The sequence below is a fragment of the Chamaea fasciata genome, unplaced genomic scaffold, assembly GCF_029207755.1.
Source record: "Chamaea fasciata isolate MVZ Bird 193981 ecotype frontalis unplaced genomic scaffold, bChaFas1.0.hap1 SCAF_23, whole genome shotgun sequence".
NCBI lineage: Eukaryota > Metazoa > Chordata > Aves > Passeriformes > Sylviidae > Chamaea > Chamaea fasciata.
The window spans coordinates 4,060,334-4,078,036 of NW_027094108.1; the positions used below are offsets into that span (position 1 = coordinate 4,060,334).

Below are 17,703 nucleotides of genomic sequence, written 5' to 3' on the forward strand. Positions count from 1 at the left end.
CAGCCTTGTGGATCAGCACTGAGAAGTGGCATGTGGCAAGGCTGGGTTGGTGGAGACCCCAAAGCTTCACACCTGGGGAGGCACAAGGAAAAGCTGAGCACAGACAGGTGAGGGACATCCTAGCACTAAAATAGCTTCAAATCTGCCAGGAGGACTGGGGATAGAATGTATGTCAAAATGGGGAACCTGCAGCATCCTCGATAGAAGCCTGCAATGGTGTCTGCCATGAAACATGTTGTTTGGGGAAAATAAGCCTATTTTTGAGAATATTCCATTACTCAAATATGACATCTATGACATTGGATTCACTCTCTCATCCTTATTTAGTTCATCTTGCATGAGCATTTTGACAGAGGAGAAGGAGATGAAAAGGCTCGCTGTATCAAATTGCTGTCAACAACAGTGCAACAATGCCAGGGCATGACAAGTTTCTTGCTCAGTTTCGCCTAATCTGCCACAATCAGGCACATACCTGAGGGTCATCTTAGGAACAAGGTGCTTACAGATTGGCCTGTCTTAGAAAGCAGTGAAGGGAAGAGTTTGGCTAGGACGGCAGACATGGTGTTTGGGCTGCGGTTTTTGAGGATGAACATTTGAGGATAGGTGAGGAACCCAGTCCCGCTTTTCATTTAGACAAGTACAAACCCCCTTCTGCCCTGTGAATGTCACGCTGTGAGTCAATAACCCTAAGTGTTGTACACAGGTCCCTTACAATGCTGTTTTAATACATAAACACTGATGAAACATAATTGACCAACATCATGGCCAAACTGACGTAAAAAAGTTGAACGACACAGATCAGGTGGCAGGAAATCTGTGGTGATAAAAATGCACAGTGATCTCTTGTGCCTGTCCTTGTGTGCTGCAAGATTATTCCAATTTCTCACAATTTCTTGTCAGGCTCTATGTAAGCTTGTCCCCTAGCTGAACCCTACTTACCTCAGACAGTGCTCTTTGGCATCTTTTCCAAATGTGATTGCACCCTCTATCGCATGAATTACAGCTGATTTTCTACAGACAAATGGCACGATTCCTTTTATTCCCACTATGACTAGTGATTTGTCTGCCATCTTCCTGATACAATAAATTCTGCAAGACCTAAATACTAATGTATACTAGGGATTCTTGCAGTTACGGTGACCTCTGAAGATAAAATTAAGAAGGATTAAGGCTCTGAATTTTAAGTTTTATTTAAGAAGTAGAGCAGACAGCACTACATAAATCCATGAGGAAATTTGAAACACAAGCCCAAAACATGGCACTGTGAAATAAAATTGCGTAATTTCTTTAGCCTAGGAAGGGGAAGACTGTTAAACAGAGAGGCGCAGCATGTTCTATGGCATCTGCTCTCCAGGCCTATCAAAAAATATCTCTGCACCCGCTAAAAAATCATATTATCACGATCCGCCTCATCGGTGCCAATTTGGGAACGAAGGCTCGGCAGCTGCAGCTGTCCGGGGCGGGGGCGGCTGCAGCGAGCGCTGCCGCACCGAGGCCGCGGAGCGGTGGGTACCGCCGTGAACAGGGGCAGCCCTCCGCCGCGGCGCCGGGGCTCTCCGGGAGGCGCTGCGGGGGCGGCGCCGGTGCGGGGGCGGTGCCGGTGCCGGTGCGGGGGCTCTCCGGGAGGCGGTGCCGGTGCGGTGCCGGTGCGGTGCCGGTGCGGTGCCGGTGCGGGGGCTCTCCGGGAGGCGGTGCCGGTGCGGTGCCGGTGCGGTGCCGGTGCGGTGCCGGTGCGGGGGCTCTCCGGGAGGCGGTGCCGGTGCGGTGCCGGTACAGGGGCTCTCCGGGAGGCGGTGCCGGTGCCGGAGCGGGGGCAGAGCGGGCCCGGGGCAGTCCCGTGGCCCGGGCGGGGGCGGCCGCTGCCACTGCCGGCGGCGAATGGCGGGGCGGGGCCGGCGGCGTCACGGCGCACTGCGGGCCGGGCCGGGCCGGGCCGGGCCGTGAGGGGCAGGTGAGGCGGCGGCAGCGGCGGCCGGGCGGGGGGCGCGGGGGTCGCTGAGCGCCGGCGGCCGGTGCTGGCCGTGAGGGGCCGTGAGGGGCCGTGAGGGGCCGTGAGGGGCCGTGAGGGGCCGGCGGTCCCGCCCCGGAGCGGTGGCGCGGCGCTGCCGGCGCGGCTCCTCCTGCCCGGCCGGCACAAAGGATGGGGCAGGCGGTGGCTGGGTCAGCACCAGGGTCAGGGCCGGCCTTCCCCCGCGGCGCCGATGACTGTGGGGTTTTTGGAGCCCTCGGTAGGCGACGCAGAAAAATTGGAATCGGATTTTGCCAGGAAAGTAAAGACTTATTTTCGGCCTAGCGGTGCCCGGGAGGAGCGGGGAGAACGGGCGACCGTGCAAGCACATTGCCTGTGCACACACGTTTGTGCGGATAGCAGCCGGCAGAGCCAGCATCGCCTTGAGATTGTGATGTGCAGTTGTTGGTATAACAGATGTCGAGTGCCAGAAATCTCAAATAACTACTGACACTAGCAGCCACACTAAGGGGGAGTTTCCTGCCTTGCCGCTGTTTTGGTCACCATGTAGATTTACCCGAGGGCAGGTTTGAGATGTCTTCCTGTGAACAACCAGTGAGTTGAGGAAAATGGGGGATTAAGGATATAGACTCAGTTCATAGTTTTACACTGATTTTCTGCTGGACCAGTGACATGCTGTCAATAATAGCCTTTCATTTCAAGTAAATGCACATCACCACGTGTATTTTTGAATCATGCATGGGGGAGTCTTTCCTTATATCACTAAAATATTGCCACTGATGACTTGGAATACGATTGCTTTGCAGTACACAGCAAAGAGCAGAAAGATAAAGAGGATCTAGTATGAAATGAAACTAATAGATGAAGATAAGGAGATAACACCCTCTGTGCAAATGGCAAGGTATAATAGTAGTGAAGGGGGCTGCTAGCTCCTCTTCATTGTCATGGCTCTGTGAAAGGGTTGTTAGAGCAACTATCATGAATCTGATTGGGTTTTCATTCTGTCTTCTTTCAGGTATCTCCTCATTTTTAACAAATTCCTCATTGTGAGAAAATTATTTTGTCCTGGAGGCTGATAAAGTTACTCTGCAAAGTAAGTACTCTGCCTGTGAGAGACATGGGTCATAAGAAGTTTTGACTAATTTGCAGAAACAGTGTAAAGGGGAACACAGACATCTTCACGAAGTCTCTGTACACTTCTCTTTCTGCTGGTCCTTGTATGGGACTTTGTGGCTCATTAACTTTCCCAGCAAGATGCAGCTTGCTCTTGGTGCTGGTGGGGTGAGGGTTGTCAAGATGTGCAGCTGGGATTGTGAATTGGCTGTTCTTCTCTCTTGCATGATAATACACCTTGGTCTGAGGAGAAGCAGTCTTGAGGAAACCTTTGATACAATGTTAGCAATATTTCAATAGATGTCTTCTCACTCTCATCCTTCCTTATCCTCCTTGGCCCCCAAATGCACTCAAGTTACTCCAACTGAAGTCTCCTGTGAGGTGCTTGGCAGTCAGTTTTGTATTGTGCAGTGTCTATGGGTCCCTGCATGGAGCAGGGATTGGTCTGTGTAGGCACCATCCACCATGCTTAACAATGCTTGGGTTAGTGTGATGGTAAACATGGGCTTATGGAGTTCTGCTTTTGGTAATTGTTGGGGATGTGCAATAAATTGTGGCTTTGTGTAGGCTAAGGGCGACAGGAAGGAAGACCAGTGTATGAAATGCACCAGACGAAGAAGCAGAAAGCATGAGATTTAAGGGAGTGTGGTACAGCCAAGGAGTAGAAGAGCTGGGAGTTTTTTTCCCCAGGGAAACTGTAATCAAAAAAGTAAGAGACTTGTTTGACTCACTAGTGTGCAGTTGTGAGAGTTTTCTGAAGAGGGATGAGGTGATGTGGAGCCGTTCTCGTGCAGCAGCAGCTTTGGTCTGTGGGCAAGGAGGCATAAAGAAAAGGTCAGACTGTACTCATGAGCTGTTTTCATTTCTGGCAAAAAGAATCAAGAAATCACATGTGGTTCCTTTATGCAGCAGATCTGTTGGCATCTATCTGATGTGCTATTTTGGAAACCATTTGGCTGTTTTACCAACCACACTGGGCACATTTTGGCTACAGGAGTGATTCTGATAAGATCCAAGGAGCCTATTCAGCACTTGGGTACCATTAAGCACTGAAAGAGGAGTAGCAGTTCTGAGGGTGGCTTGTGGGGTATGTATCTTCTTCCATGATTCAATTCCTAAGGATCAGACCCCGTCCTTGCAGTGGAGATATCTCTGCTGAGTTCAGGAATGGAAATAGGAATAAAACCAAACTTGGTCATTGAGAAAAAGGTATGGCATTAAGCCTTGGCATCAGTGCAGGCACCAGGAGTGGTAGGATCAGTAGCAAAAGGATTTTTTGCCAAAGTGATTTCATGTTGCAGCAGGGGTCCGGAATTTGCTGCCAGGCCACAGCTTTGCATTATTGTAAACATAGACTGAAATTGTGATTTATTTTTTTAGCTTGTGTGAGTTTAACTCAAGTGAATTCTACATCAATGTAAAAACTCTTTGCTGGCCCATTGCGAACTTCTGGGAAGTATGACATTTGTATCTGTTAATTGTTTTAAATATTTCATCTTAATCCCCTGTGACGGTAGGCAAATACCTGGGTAACCTAGACAGTATCTCTGGTGTCTCATTTGTACAAAGCTGCAGAGGTGTGCCCATAAAACACAAATGGCTTCCATCAAGAGGTGGAAAGAAGAGGTTTTAACTAACACAAAGGCCACACTTCAGATGTGAAATGTTGAGAAATGACTTGAACTTCAGTAAAAAAAATTAAGCAAGGTTTTTCTTACCTCGACCATTTTGTTCTGAGCTATTTTTGTCTTCTAGACCCATCCCCGTGATGATTCCACCATCTGCACCCAGCCCTGTCAGCGATGCTGCACTCCTGTCAGGTGTGGCTTCCCAGGAAGTCTGGAGGTCACCAGTGCCAGGCTACTCTGGCCTGCCCACACGGCACATCAGCCACCGGGCCAACAACTTCAAGAGACACCCGAAAAGGAGGAAACACATCCGGCCCTCGCCGCCGCCGCCGCCCAACACGCCGTGTCCCATCGACCTGGTGGACTTTGGGGATCTCCAGCCTCAGAGGTCCTTCTTGGAGCTCCTCTTCAATGGGTGCATTCTCTTTGGGCTTGAATTCAGCTATGCCATGGAAACAGCCTATGTCACCCCTGTGCTGCTCCAGATGGGGCTTCCAGACCAGCTGTATGGAATGGTGTGGTTCATTAGCCCTATATTAGGTAACTTTTCTTGATGCTGTTTCTTCCCTCTTATTTTTCCCACTACTGGTTTTTGTTTGTTGGTGTTTTTTTTTTGTTTGTTTTGGGTTTTTTTTTTTGTTTGCAATACCTCAGCTGTTCATGAGTATATTCTCTTGAGGTTAAGAAGTGCTAACCAGATTTTTGGACAAACAAATAGGACTGTTAATTCTTGCTGTGCCCTGCCTGAAATGAGACTAATATGCTCAAAAGATCTGTTTTTTAATAGCTTCTCAACCTCTTAAAACTTGTGTGAGGGTAAGCTTTGGTTGGTCTGTTCCTGTATTTAAAAACAAGCATACGAAGATCAGTGTATCCATTTATGTCCCCATGAAGAAAAGCATACAGAGACAGTTTTCAAGGGTGTGTGAAAAAAAAAGCGGAGTGGGATTGCCTTCTCCTGTTTAACTTTCTGAAACAAAGGAAGTGTTCAGTGATGAAAGAGCATTGGCCACTGGTGCTGCAGACATTGAATTACTTGTCTTAGCACAGAGGCAGGGCTGGGAGTGTATCCATTACTATGGATACCACTTGGAAAATTTTGTTCTGCCTGTTCTTGTACTCACAACATGTGCTTCAGAAGAAGAGATAGCCCCTCCTAACAGGCTGGCACAGATTAATACAAGCACCTTTCCTACTTGCATATTTGCTTCCTGCTGTTTTCCAAGCTAATCCTGCAGGGGACCTCACATGTAATATGGGATAAATGAAATAACTTGTAAGGAACAGAGTGCTTTGAACATGTAACTTGTACTCTGACTGTTCACTTGGTGTCAAACTGTGCTACTGATGCAGAGTGAAGTGCCCTGCAGTGAGCAGCAGCACAAGATGTTACTCAGGTCCTGTCCTGGGCAATGCCAGGCAGTTTGCAGTGTGTGCCCCAGTGCTGACTGGGGATGTCACTGCACTCTGGTGTCCTGCCTTAACTGCCTTTTAAGGCATGCCTGTTTTAACTCCTCTGTGAGACAGGCTTGTAGGAAAATCCTGTTCATTGGTGACTCCTTTTTTCTAGGGTTTTTGCTACAGCCTTTGCTGGGAGCCTGGAGTGACAGATGCACATCAAGATTTGGGAGGAGAAGACCTTTCATTCTGGTTTTAGCAGTAGGTGTGTCTTTTAGGGAAGATTGGCATAACTCTTTAAAACTTTGTGTATCTCTGTTCTGTGACATCCTTTGTGGCACTGAGCTGAACAAAATGCTCCTGAGGTGTTGGGTGTTGTGGTCTGAAGAAGATGGTGAGTGACAGCTGAGTGTGATGCTTTGGAGATCCACACATAAAAGCTTCTCAGAGTCTGAAAGGATGTTTAGAGGGTCAAGGATGTGAATGTTTTTGGCCAAAGTAAACTCTAGACATCTGTTAAGCTCAAATACTGGAAAAGGATTATGTGTATCCTATAAGCCACACTAATTTCCCAGGCTGCATTGATATGAACAAGGCAATAGTGCTTGCTGCAAGGCTGTGTGGTAGAATAATGCTTCTGGAGCGTGGAGCTCTGCAGACTTGCTTACAAACAGTGACTGATTTTGTTTTGGTTTTGTTCCCAGGAGCATTGCTTGGGCTCTCACTTATGCTGAATGGCAAAGATATAGGGAGTGCCTTGTCTGACACTGAGAATAACCACAAATGGGGGATCATCCTCACGGTCTGTGGTGTTGTCCTCATGGACTTCAGTGCAGATTCAGCAGACAATCCCAGTCATGCTTACATGATGGATGTGTGCAGCCCAGTGGATCAAGACAGGGGCCTCAACATCCACGCTTTGTTAGCAGGTATGTCTTCCTGGTGCTTCCTGGGAGGTGTAAACCTTGAGTAAACAAGCCTTGCTGTGAGAGAGCAGGGTGTAAACACTGGTCTTTTCCTGAATAAGCATAATGAACAAATCCTGAGAGATATCACTAATTAACCATAAAAAAACCTTAAAAATCTACTTATTGCAAAAGGCTTTTGTAACTACCTCAACTCAGACAAGACAGTCTTGTTCACCTGAAGGTCCCTCACATATTTTGTAAGAACTATGGAAACAAAATTATCCCTTGAGGGAGGAGGTTTGGCTTCCTGCAGGTGTGGAATATGTGTCTTGTAGTTGCTCTGTTGGAGGCGAAAGTGCATACTGGGTGCTGTTGATCCCTCACTGCTGTCATCTTCAGTTGCTGTGCTGCCCTGTTCTAGGAGACTATTCCACACTCTTGAATGTGTTTGTGAGTAAGAGAGGAGAGTGTTGTAAGACTTCCACCATGTGAATGGAGAGAGAGAGAGGTGCTCTCAAAACTTCCCTGTTCGTCAGTAGTAACACAGTGGCAATTTTGTGCACTGGCAACACAATGCTAAGTAATGAACTTGCTACGCTTCTGAAGTGATTGGATCTGTCTTAGGTAGATCTGCATTCCTCATATGAGGAAAATGGATTTTCACTTTCAGGAAAACAGTCTTAGCTGAATGATTGCAGAGCCTTGTCACAAGGCTGGTGGACACTTCTGTTTACGGACTGAAATAGCTAAAGGTAAGGTGTTTTGTTCTTGGCAAAGAAAAGTTATAATTTTTAATTTTTTATATCATCACTTTCACAGCACTTTCTTCCTCTTTCTGTACCGTGTTGGTACATCCAGACTGTCCTTGTGGCCCAGCTGTGTTTATTAGTGCATTTGAAGCGAAAAGGGGTCAAATGGTAAAACAGAAATGTCAGATTCTACTCATGATTCATTAGACAAGTGATGCTGTGCTGCTGCTGACTTGTGGGACTGGATAGGGAAGATAATCTTAGCTCTGTTTTTCCACCAGGTCTTGGAGGTGGCTTTGGTTATGTTGTTGGAGGAATACACTGGGATAAAACCAGTTTTGGAAAAGCTGTAGGAGGGCAACTTCGTGTCATCTATGTCTTCACCTCAGTTGTACTGACTATTGCTACTGTGCTGACGCTAGTTAGCATTCCAGAGAGACCCTTAAAGTCCTCTAACAGGAAGAAAAAGGTGATGAAAAGTCCAAGTCTTCCTCTCCCTCCTTCTCCACCTTTCTTCTTTGAGGACAGTGTAAATGAAAACTCTGCTTCTCATAACTCAGCTAACTTACATGAAAGTTTTACGAGTCCTGTTTCCCCCATGAGCCCACTCACGCCAAAATACGGGAGTTTTATCAGCAGAGACAATTCTTTGACGGGAATTAATGAGTTTGCATCATCCTTTGGGACTTCAAATATTGACAGTGTGCTTATAGACTGTTTTACAGGCGGGCATAGTAGTTACGTGACACTTCCATCTAGTTTGTCCAGGCAGCCTGTCAGTGTCAGCTTTCCTCGGGTGCCTGATGGCTTTTACCATGGAGCAAATGGAATTCTGGAGCAAGGGGAGAGCAGCTTAACATCAGGGGCTGATAGTGATGTGCTGAGAGTGGGCTCACTGGACGCAATAAAGCCACGGTCATCGGGGATCTTGAAAAGACCTCAGACCTTGGCCATTCCAGATGCTGTAACAGGACACTGCCCAGAGAATAACAGAAGAAGAAATGTAACCTTCAGCCAACAGGTAAGAGCAGGAAATCAATGATGTGACCGTGTAAACATGAGTGTTATTAAGATCTCCATATAGTTTTAAATGTGTGGTGCACAAATTATTCATTAAAGACTCTTGTGACAGCTTCCTCATAAAAACCATTATGGGAACAGCACACCTGCTATATGACTCCATCAGTAAAGTAGTGGGTAGAGTGTGAATTCTGGCTGACAGTCTGTCAGCTGCCTTTGTTAAGATGGCAGAAATGGGAATGTCCCACTCTTAACTGGGCCAGTTGTGAGAGTTAGGTCAGTATTTTTAGTCCTGCTTCACTACCAAGGGAGCTACCACAGGAGAGCAGAAAAGGTCATATTTTTATTGAGCCTGTATCTTCCCTTTCCACAGAAAGACCTGCAAAATAGGGCCAGGGATAGGATTCTCCCATGAGCTTCTCCTTATGGCAGTCATTACATCTGGCTCCATCAGGGAGGTGAACTTTCCCTTACTGAGGGATAAGACTCTGACCTCACCTCCCACTGTTGGTGGTAACTTGGAATGTGTGAGACTTCTGCATGCTGGCCCATTTTTTTATGATCTGGGATGAGGTAAATGGTCCTCTGTTATTTTTTTTGTTTGGTTTGGGGGTTTTTAATTTTATTTTAATTTCTTGGGGGTGGTGGTTTTTTTGTTTGTTTTGTTTGTTGTTGCTGTACTTTGACCCAGTTTGTGAGAGCAGACTTTGTTAGGGCCAGGATTTTACATAGTGGGCATACTGAGGTAGAGCATCGAGGTTAGCAAGCAATTATAATGTGTTTCAATTAAACTCATCCTCTCCTTCCTCAGTGTCTCTAAAACTTCAGGATCCACATTCACCTGAAAGTGAATGCAATGGAATTTATGCATTCCCATTGTGCCTGTTGCATCTGAATGCTGTTACCAACTACCCTAGTGAAGGGAAGAGAACTGGTTCAAGCATACTGAAAGCCACAGTGCAGTGCAGCCATTTGTCACTTGTTCCAGCCTAACACACTTCTTAATCTCCAAGTCAACGTACTCCAGCAGCAGAGTTTAACTTTCAGATGATCAGATAGGTGTGCAGTATTGCATACATCTGCTTACAGGATGTCTGTGCTTCCCTTACTGTGCTTGTTGACCTGGCAGTTGTTATGGTGCAGGTTGCTAACATCCTCCTGAACGGGGTGAAGTACGAGAGCGAGCTGAACGAACCGGGCGAGACCTCGGAGCAGCCCCTGTCCGTGAAGCTGCTTTGCTCCACCATCTGCCACATGCCCAAGGCTCTCCGTAACCTCTGCATCAACCACTTCCTAGGTACTGCCAAAGCACCCTCCTGCCTTCACCAGGAAGGACTCTGCCTCGGGTGAACCTTTCTCAGTATTTTATCTATTGCTGCAGCGGCTGCTAACTAGAGACAACTTGATTTCTTCCATGTAGATACCAATGGGGTACCTTCTTAGAACACTTAGAAAGGAAAAGAAAAACCCCAAACACCCCAGCAAAGCAGTAAAGCCTGTGTTCTTAGAAAGGGAACAACAACAGCCTAAATCAGCACATTTTATGGGGAATGCTCACACGAAGCAGAAAGATGAGATTGGTTGGATTTCCATGCTTACTCCCTGAGACTAGCATTTACTTTCCTCCCTTTGACTGCTCATGTACAGGGGTCCCAGAACAGGCCAAGAGGAGGTGTGGAATGTAGCATTGCAGGAGTGCCTGTAACCAGCATAGTGTTACCTTTACTCTTAACCAATGTGTGACTGGTGTTTAGGATGGCTTGCAGTCATTCCAGTTTACACAAAATTGGACAGAAGGGACCAGGTAATTAATACTCATTGGCTGTGAAAGGAATTAAGGGATTGTCTACATCAATGGCCTTGGTGCCAATTTGTGAGCAGAGTTTTTCACTGTGTCAGAGGCACTCTGGAGGCTGCAGCCATGACATAAAAAGCACTCCTTTCAGTCCTACGTGGGAGGATAACAGCAACCTGAAATTACTATGGGATGAGCCACTCTGTTAAACTGAGCACTGTGACCTGTCAGAACCTGAAGACAGCTCAGACTGCTGTCATCTATTTTTCTGTCTTGCTAAACCAGTATTTTGTGGCCTTTAGTCAGCCTTGAGGTTTCCACTTAGGAATTCAAATGGTAAATCTTGGTCTTTAAAAGCCTGAATGTCTTTTAACAAACACTGCAGCATTATGCACAGGGAGCAGCGGTCTCAGATAAATGTGGCTGATATTATGTAACACTCAGGTTGCACAACCTGTCCTAGGATGTGATTTGTAATACAGCTGATAACATCCATGTAAGCTTACAAGGGGAAATAGATATTCTGAAATTCTAATAGGTAACTTCTTGCTTCTTTCAGGGTGGCTTTCATTTGAGGGGATGTTACTCTTCTATACTGACTTCATGGGAGAAGTAGTGTTCCAAGGGAACCCAAAAGCACCTCACAACTCAGATGAGTATCAGAAGTACAACACTGGGGTCACCATGGGCTGCTGGGGAATGTGCATCTATGCATTCAGTGCTGCTTTCTATTCAGGTACTTGCTACAGCTGTCTTAACTACTGCTTCGGGAAAGGATACATTTCTTAAAGATGCTGTTTCTGCAAGGAGTAGGCCAGTGTTTATGTTGCACACAGCCTACCACATGGCACAAGTGCCCTGGCAGAGTGTTCTTTTTTACCCTATCACCTCTGCTACTTAGCTTGGCCTGCACAGACATTAGGTGAAGTCAGCAATCCAGTGAAAACACATCTCTCTTAGGATGTGATTCCTTTCACAAGTGGCATTTTTGATGTACATTGAATGCAGAGGTACATGCAGTCACCACAGGCACAATTCTGGTGCAGCACCACCCTGGGTGTCCCAGGCAGAGCACTCAGGTGTCATGTGCCAGCCCAACACTTTGTCATGTGTGTCACACCCCCACCTGCCCACCCCCACCAGTTCCCATTTACCCCTCTGGGACAGGGGCACTGCCAGGCTTCAGCCCTGCCATGCCCTCTGTGCAGACAGGGCAGCAATCCTGCTTCATGGCAGCTGGATCTGGAAGAAGTCCTTGGCACTGAGTGCAAGCCACCAACTCCTCAGAGCTGTAGTGGTCGCCCCTGAGATGTGGCTGCCTATCCAAAGGTGTGCCCTTCAGCCCCACTGACCGGGGACAGTGGGGAGGGCTGCAGTTCACCCCGAAAGCTGTACCATTTTCTTGCAGCCGTGCTGGAGAAGCTGGAGGAGCGGTTTAGCACACGGACGCTGTACTTTGTGGCATATTTGGCCTTCGGGCTGGGCACGGGCCTGGCCACGCTCTCCAGGAATGTCTACGTGCTGCTGTCCCTGTGCGCTACCTACGGCATTCTGTTCGCCACGCTGTGCACGCTGCCCTACTCCCTGCTCTGCGACTACTACCAGAGCCGAGAGGTGAGCCCCGGGCCGGGGAGGGGACAGGAGCCCCCGGGACACCCCCTCACTCTGTGGCTGTGTCCCCGCAGTTCGTGGGCTCGCAGGCGGAGGGCACACGGCGTGGGATGGGCGTTGACATCTCCCTGCTCAGCTGCCAGTACTTCCTGGCGCAGATCCTGGTGGCCCTGGCCATGGGGCCGCTGACGGCGGCCGTGGGCAGCGCCAGCAGTGCCATGTACTTCTCCAGCCTGGTGTCCTTCCTGGGCTGCCTCTTCTCCTCCCTCTGCGTCACCTACGAGCTGCTGCCCGCCGAGGAGCTGCCGCCGGCCGAGGAGCAGCGCCCGCTCCTGCCCCGTGCGCGGAACGAATAAACGGGAGAAGCTGCTGCAGCCTCTGCCGCCTCATTTCCTCACCCTTGGCCTCCCTATCGCGACAGGACGGGCTGCGCGCCCCCGGGACGGCGGCAGTGGGCTTGGCGAACGGAAGGAAAGGTCTGTGCTGGCTTTGCTGAGCTTTCCCCTGCCCGTGGGAAGGTGAGGGGTGAGTCAGCGGCGCCCGGCACGGCTCGTCCTTCCCCTGAGGTGGCCGAGGGCTGTCTGTGCCCCCGGGGCCACGGCAGCGGGAAGCGGCGGGGCCGTTCCCTGCAGCGGCCTCGTGGTGCTGTCATCCCGGGGGATGGCTGGCATGGCTCGGCATGAGGCAGGAGACCTGAAAGTCTGGTGCCTGGGCAGGACAACCGCGCTCTCTCGAGTGGCAGCGAGCTGCCGCTGGGCTGCGTGCACTGCTGCAGGGACTGTCACCGTGGGAATGGTGACGGTTTTGGGGCAGAAGGTGCCACCTCCTGGCCAGGCAGAGCGGCCACGGTCGGCGAGGGCAGTGGTGATTCCTGTGAGGCCTCTGGGAGCTGCAGGTCCAACCTGCCTGTGGAAGGCCTGGCTCTGGAGGGTGCTTTTCAAAACCTTGGGAAGGCTGAGAGCAGCTGGTTTTGCTTGGGTGGTGTGAGTCCTCTGTAAAGTGCCATGAGGTTCTGGGTGCACAGAACTCCACCTGCAGAACTGCAGCCAGACACCACTGTGGGCTCGAAGTGCTGTGGCCTGGCTCCCACACCCCATTTTGGAGGGTCCTTGCTGTGGTCCTTGATGATGTTTGCAAATACGTTCATATTTCCGTCCTCATTAGAGTTTAATTAAGACTAAGGGGGTTTGTGATGACTTAGCAGGAGGATTTGTCCATAATCCAACTTGGCAGTTGTCCATAGCCCAGTTTTGGGGAGAAAGGTCTTTTCCCATCAGCCTCCCTTGGGCAGAAGGTTACTCTCAAGAACTTACAAGAAAAGTCGTATGTATGGAAGTCTGCATCACATCATTCTTGTTTATACAATTTTACCTTGGGGCATTCTGAAGTCTGGGGATCAGTGACTAAGTGCTTGTCAATTAGAGCTGCATCTTCCACATCTCAGTGAAACCAATAAAAGGGCTTTGGGTTTCATTATCTGAGAGATTTCTTAATTACTCTGATTTTAGAAGGTGGCGTGTGAGAATTTTTACAAGTTCTAGTTGAGGCCAGGTGTTAATTTTAAATCATTAATAGAACTATTTCTAAAGCTCCTGTCAGTCTGCCTCTGTATTTGGGTGGGCAGCCAAGTTTTACCAAGGCTGGTGGGCATTTTGGTGTTCACATGTGCTGTGCATGGCATCCCTGTAGAGATTATATTTGGTCCCTAGATCCAGAAGAATGAATGGTGTTCTCTGGAGAGTCACTCCTTTTAAATGGGTTGTACCTCACTGTTCACCTAAGTTTATTCTAATCTATGATGCCAAGGTGAAACAATACGTGTAATCTTTAGTTGTTGTGACTTACTGTAATCCAGTGCTGAAAGCATAATACATAACTTGTAAGAACCCCTCATTTTTATCATCTGCTCCCAATTATTATATTTTAGAAGCAAGTTTGATATTACTCAGTACTGACCTAACCAGAGGAATACTGCTGAAATTATGAAGTCAAGCACTCAGAGGTAAAGGACTGTCAGCCGTCAGACTGATGAGTACATTCATCTTTCATTTCTTTGTTTGGGCTTACATGGTGTCATATCTCCAGGAATATCTGTGCCATTTCCTTGATTATGGGACAGCTGTCTCCAAGAATTTTCAGGACAAAGATGGGACAAAATAGCAGGAGAAACTACATTTGACACTTCTAATTTCCGACAATCAAGACTTGACTTCGGAGAATTATTCTTTTCTTGTTAGTCTGCTTTGTAATCTTGATTTCTCTTCCTTCTCAAACTTTTAAACTCAAAACTTATTTTATTTTTTGTTTGGTCCCACTAGCTAATGTGGTATTAGTTCTTATTTTTTTTTTTTTCTTAAGTTTTGTAGCCAGCGTTATTGCACTAAATGGATTGTGAGCACTTTACTTTTCCAGGTAGCTGGATTTGCAGATCATTTTGTTGCAAGTGAAAATCTTCAAAAAATTCATAAAAGCAATGTATTTGATGATAATGTTTGTCTCCATTTCCATCTGTAAATAATATCAACTACGTTTATGTAGTTATAAAACTGTTGCTATGCCTGTATGCCTTCCCCAACAGACTCTTATCACATTTTTCTGTTTTATGGGATATGGACTTTATTTTGCATATGTATTTCTGTAGTGGTACATACACAGTACTTTTAAGTCAGCATCAGTGTGTGTTAATTTGGGGCTTTGAGCAATACTAGTGGTGTCTGGAAAAAAACCAGAGCCTGTCACCATCATGCAGAGTTGGAAGTTGCACCAAATCCTTAGAAATAACTTCAAAAAGAGGCATTGCTTATTCTCTTCCTTTGTCAGACATTTTGTATTTTACAGAAATTACTGTATATGGTCACTGGTGAGCTGTGAGCTGAAATGTGATGTTTCCCTTCTGGAATCCAAAGGCTTCAAATATTCTGTCAAAATTTGCAAGTTACTGATTAAAAAAAAAAAGATGCATGAGTTTAGGCAGAAAAATGATTTTATGCTGTGCTGTTTTTCAGTGATGCCTAAAGGTTAATTTTGATGAAGTCCATATCATTAAAGGCTGCTTCATGGCAATTGTTTGTGGATGTTTGTAAATATATTTATTACACGTGCACAGAAGCAGGGAAAATGGGGAGAGGGATGGAGAAAAGACCTAACTGATTTTCTTACCATGTTTGTAATTAAGCTACCTGTAACCATTTCAGCATGTCTGCAGCTCACTCAGCTTCTGCTGTGTCACTCAGAAAGACAACCTCATGATTTCAGAACTTCTACTGTTCTTTGGTTGAAAAAATAAGTCTTTTCATGAATCAAATAGAATAAAAATTATAAATATAAATGTAGTATGTATCTATGTATCTATAAACTATAATGGGAAGTATTTAAAAGAGTTTTCTAGCCCATTTATTTTCTACAAATGAGTAATTAAGCATCTTGCACTATATAGGAGATACCCTTTATTAAAAAAAAGAATTTGTGTAAAAGGTAGCTTTCTTAATGTATGTTCTTCCTCCCTCAGACTGGAAAACAGCCTCAGGAGAGAGGTGAAACTTTTAGATGCCATTATCGTAACAACACCCAATGGATTGCATAAGTCCAATGCGCATCCTGAGAATTCTTTGAGTACCAGGGCCTGAAATGCCAAGGCAGATCTCCAGCATCTGTTTATCTAAACAGACATTTTCCAAACCTGTGGTTGTTATTTCGTAATTATTCATTTAGCCCAGCTTTTCTTCAGGGGAGGTTTTTGTGGATGTTCACTGGGGAAATGGCTGCAGCAACTTTCCATTGCTGTTCCTGTGCCCCAGGCTGCTGCTCCTGTAGCAGGGTCAGTTGGCAAATTTCAGGCTGCAACATACAAGAGGAGCAGCAAAAGCTGCAGGGCAGCAGCACTGGGACAGGCTGGAGGTGTTTTACTGGAATCTTTAATTGGTACTGCAATCCTTGCTGTGTTTGAAGGTTCTGAGGAGACAGTGTTCTATGCTCTACAAGATGTTTTTAATGTTAAAAGCCTTGTCAACACTCTCCCTCATATATCCCACGCAGAAATGGTAAATGCATGGAATAATGAGAATTTTGGGTGATTGCAGCTTGCTGCCTAATGTCCCCTGCCACAGAGGTGGACAGGTTCTTCTCAGATCTGTAAGGCAACAGCACAGTTGTACCCCAAAGGAGGATAACAGTAAACAAAGGGGAGGTTGCTTCATCCTGTGTGGAACATGGAAGTCTGGGGAGCAGGAAGAAAGTAGGCAATGAGGAATGTTAATGAGATGAGTTCAAATGCAAGATATGCCCGGAGTAGCAGCCTGCAGGCTGGGGACAGTCTGCAATGGGGGTGATGCATTATCAGCCATGAATGTAAGCTCTATGTAAGCTTGTTTGTTTTGTTCTTGCTTTTTCCAGGATCCAGGGATAGATTTCTCTCCAAAAAAAAAAAAAAAAGGATAACAAATCTTGTTGCAATAGCCAATGGAACAGCCAGCAGAGGAAATCACAGCATCAGAGCAGAAATGAAGATTTGGGGTTGTGTGAGTACAGAACTAACCAAGCTTGTGAGAGCTACTTAAACACGAGGAATGTAACAGAATTACTGTCAATGTTGTGAAGAATTAATGTGCTGGAGGTCTGAGCTTTCTTCAAGCCTGGCTTTTGCTGTGTGCCAGCCTGATGACACCCTACTCTGCTTTTGCTTTATGCCTATTCCTTTATTTTTAATTTACTACGGTTATTTTTTTTTTTTTTAGCCCACACAACTCTTTGGGTAAGAGGGGATGGAATATAACTGAATCAGAACAATGCTTCTTCCTACCAAGAAAGGAAAAAGTGTGCTCCTTTTGCCCAAGCTCTTGCTGTGAAGTATTTAGTGAAGAGTTGACAGCAACATGCTCTTGTACCTACATCCCTGTGCACTCCATTATTATCTACTGCCCCGTTAGCAACAGGGGCTATTCTTGGCTCCAGAGAAAAATATCAAATAATCTTTTGAAAGGCAGGTTCAGTCCAAGGTGTAAATGGCATTCAGTGCTCACAACTACCTGCTGCTGGTTTTCTCTACCAAATTCCAGACACACCCTCTCTCCCAGTCGTGCACCTGCCACCATTTGCACGGTACTAAAATATATTCACTAATTTGTTCTCAGCCTTCATCTGCTGTCAGCATCACAGCAGCTGAGAATTATGCTTTATACGTCCAGCATGCCTATTTTTCTTTTTTTTTAGAGCTTGAGCTGTCCTGTCCTGGTACACAGAACTGTACATCTGTGCACAAACCCCACTGCTTCCTCTGCAGGCTGGCTCTGCAGTGCCCCAGAGGCTGTGCCTTGCTGCACAAACTGTTCTTCTGACCTACATGGAACAATTAATACATCTGCAAAAATTATTAATATGGTGCATAAGAAGAGACAGACCCAGTACTTCTATGGGCAATGGAGTTAGGTGAGGCGCTGCCAGATTCTCTTCTTAGAACTTCCTTCATTTACCTCCTAAAACAACTGTGTCATGCAAAATTAATGTGATGCCCATA

The 17,703-nt window shown here is 46.7% G+C and overlaps 1 protein-coding gene across 1 annotated transcript; it reads left to right on the top strand.

Moving 5' to 3' along the window:
• Window positions 1–1,894: 1,894 nt before the first annotated feature.
• Window positions 1,895–16,091, top strand: SLC45A1 (solute carrier family 45 member 1). Its single transcript, XM_066202912.1, has 12 exons — window positions 1,895–1,951; window positions 2,776–2,870; window positions 2,985–3,062; window positions 3,992–4,169; window positions 4,838–5,250; window positions 6,281–6,373; window positions 6,813–7,037; window positions 8,047–8,786; window positions 9,929–10,082; window positions 11,140–11,316; window positions 11,989–12,194; window positions 12,266–16,091. Exons 5-12 carry the CDS (start codon window positions 4,851–4,853, stop codon window positions 12,545–12,547), a joined length of 2,277 nt encoding a protein of 758 aa, XP_066059009.1. The 5' UTR covers window positions 1,895–1,951; window positions 2,776–2,870; window positions 2,985–3,062; window positions 3,992–4,169; window positions 4,838–4,850; the 3' UTR covers window positions 12,548–16,091.
• Window positions 16,092–17,703: the final 1,612 nt, after the last annotated feature.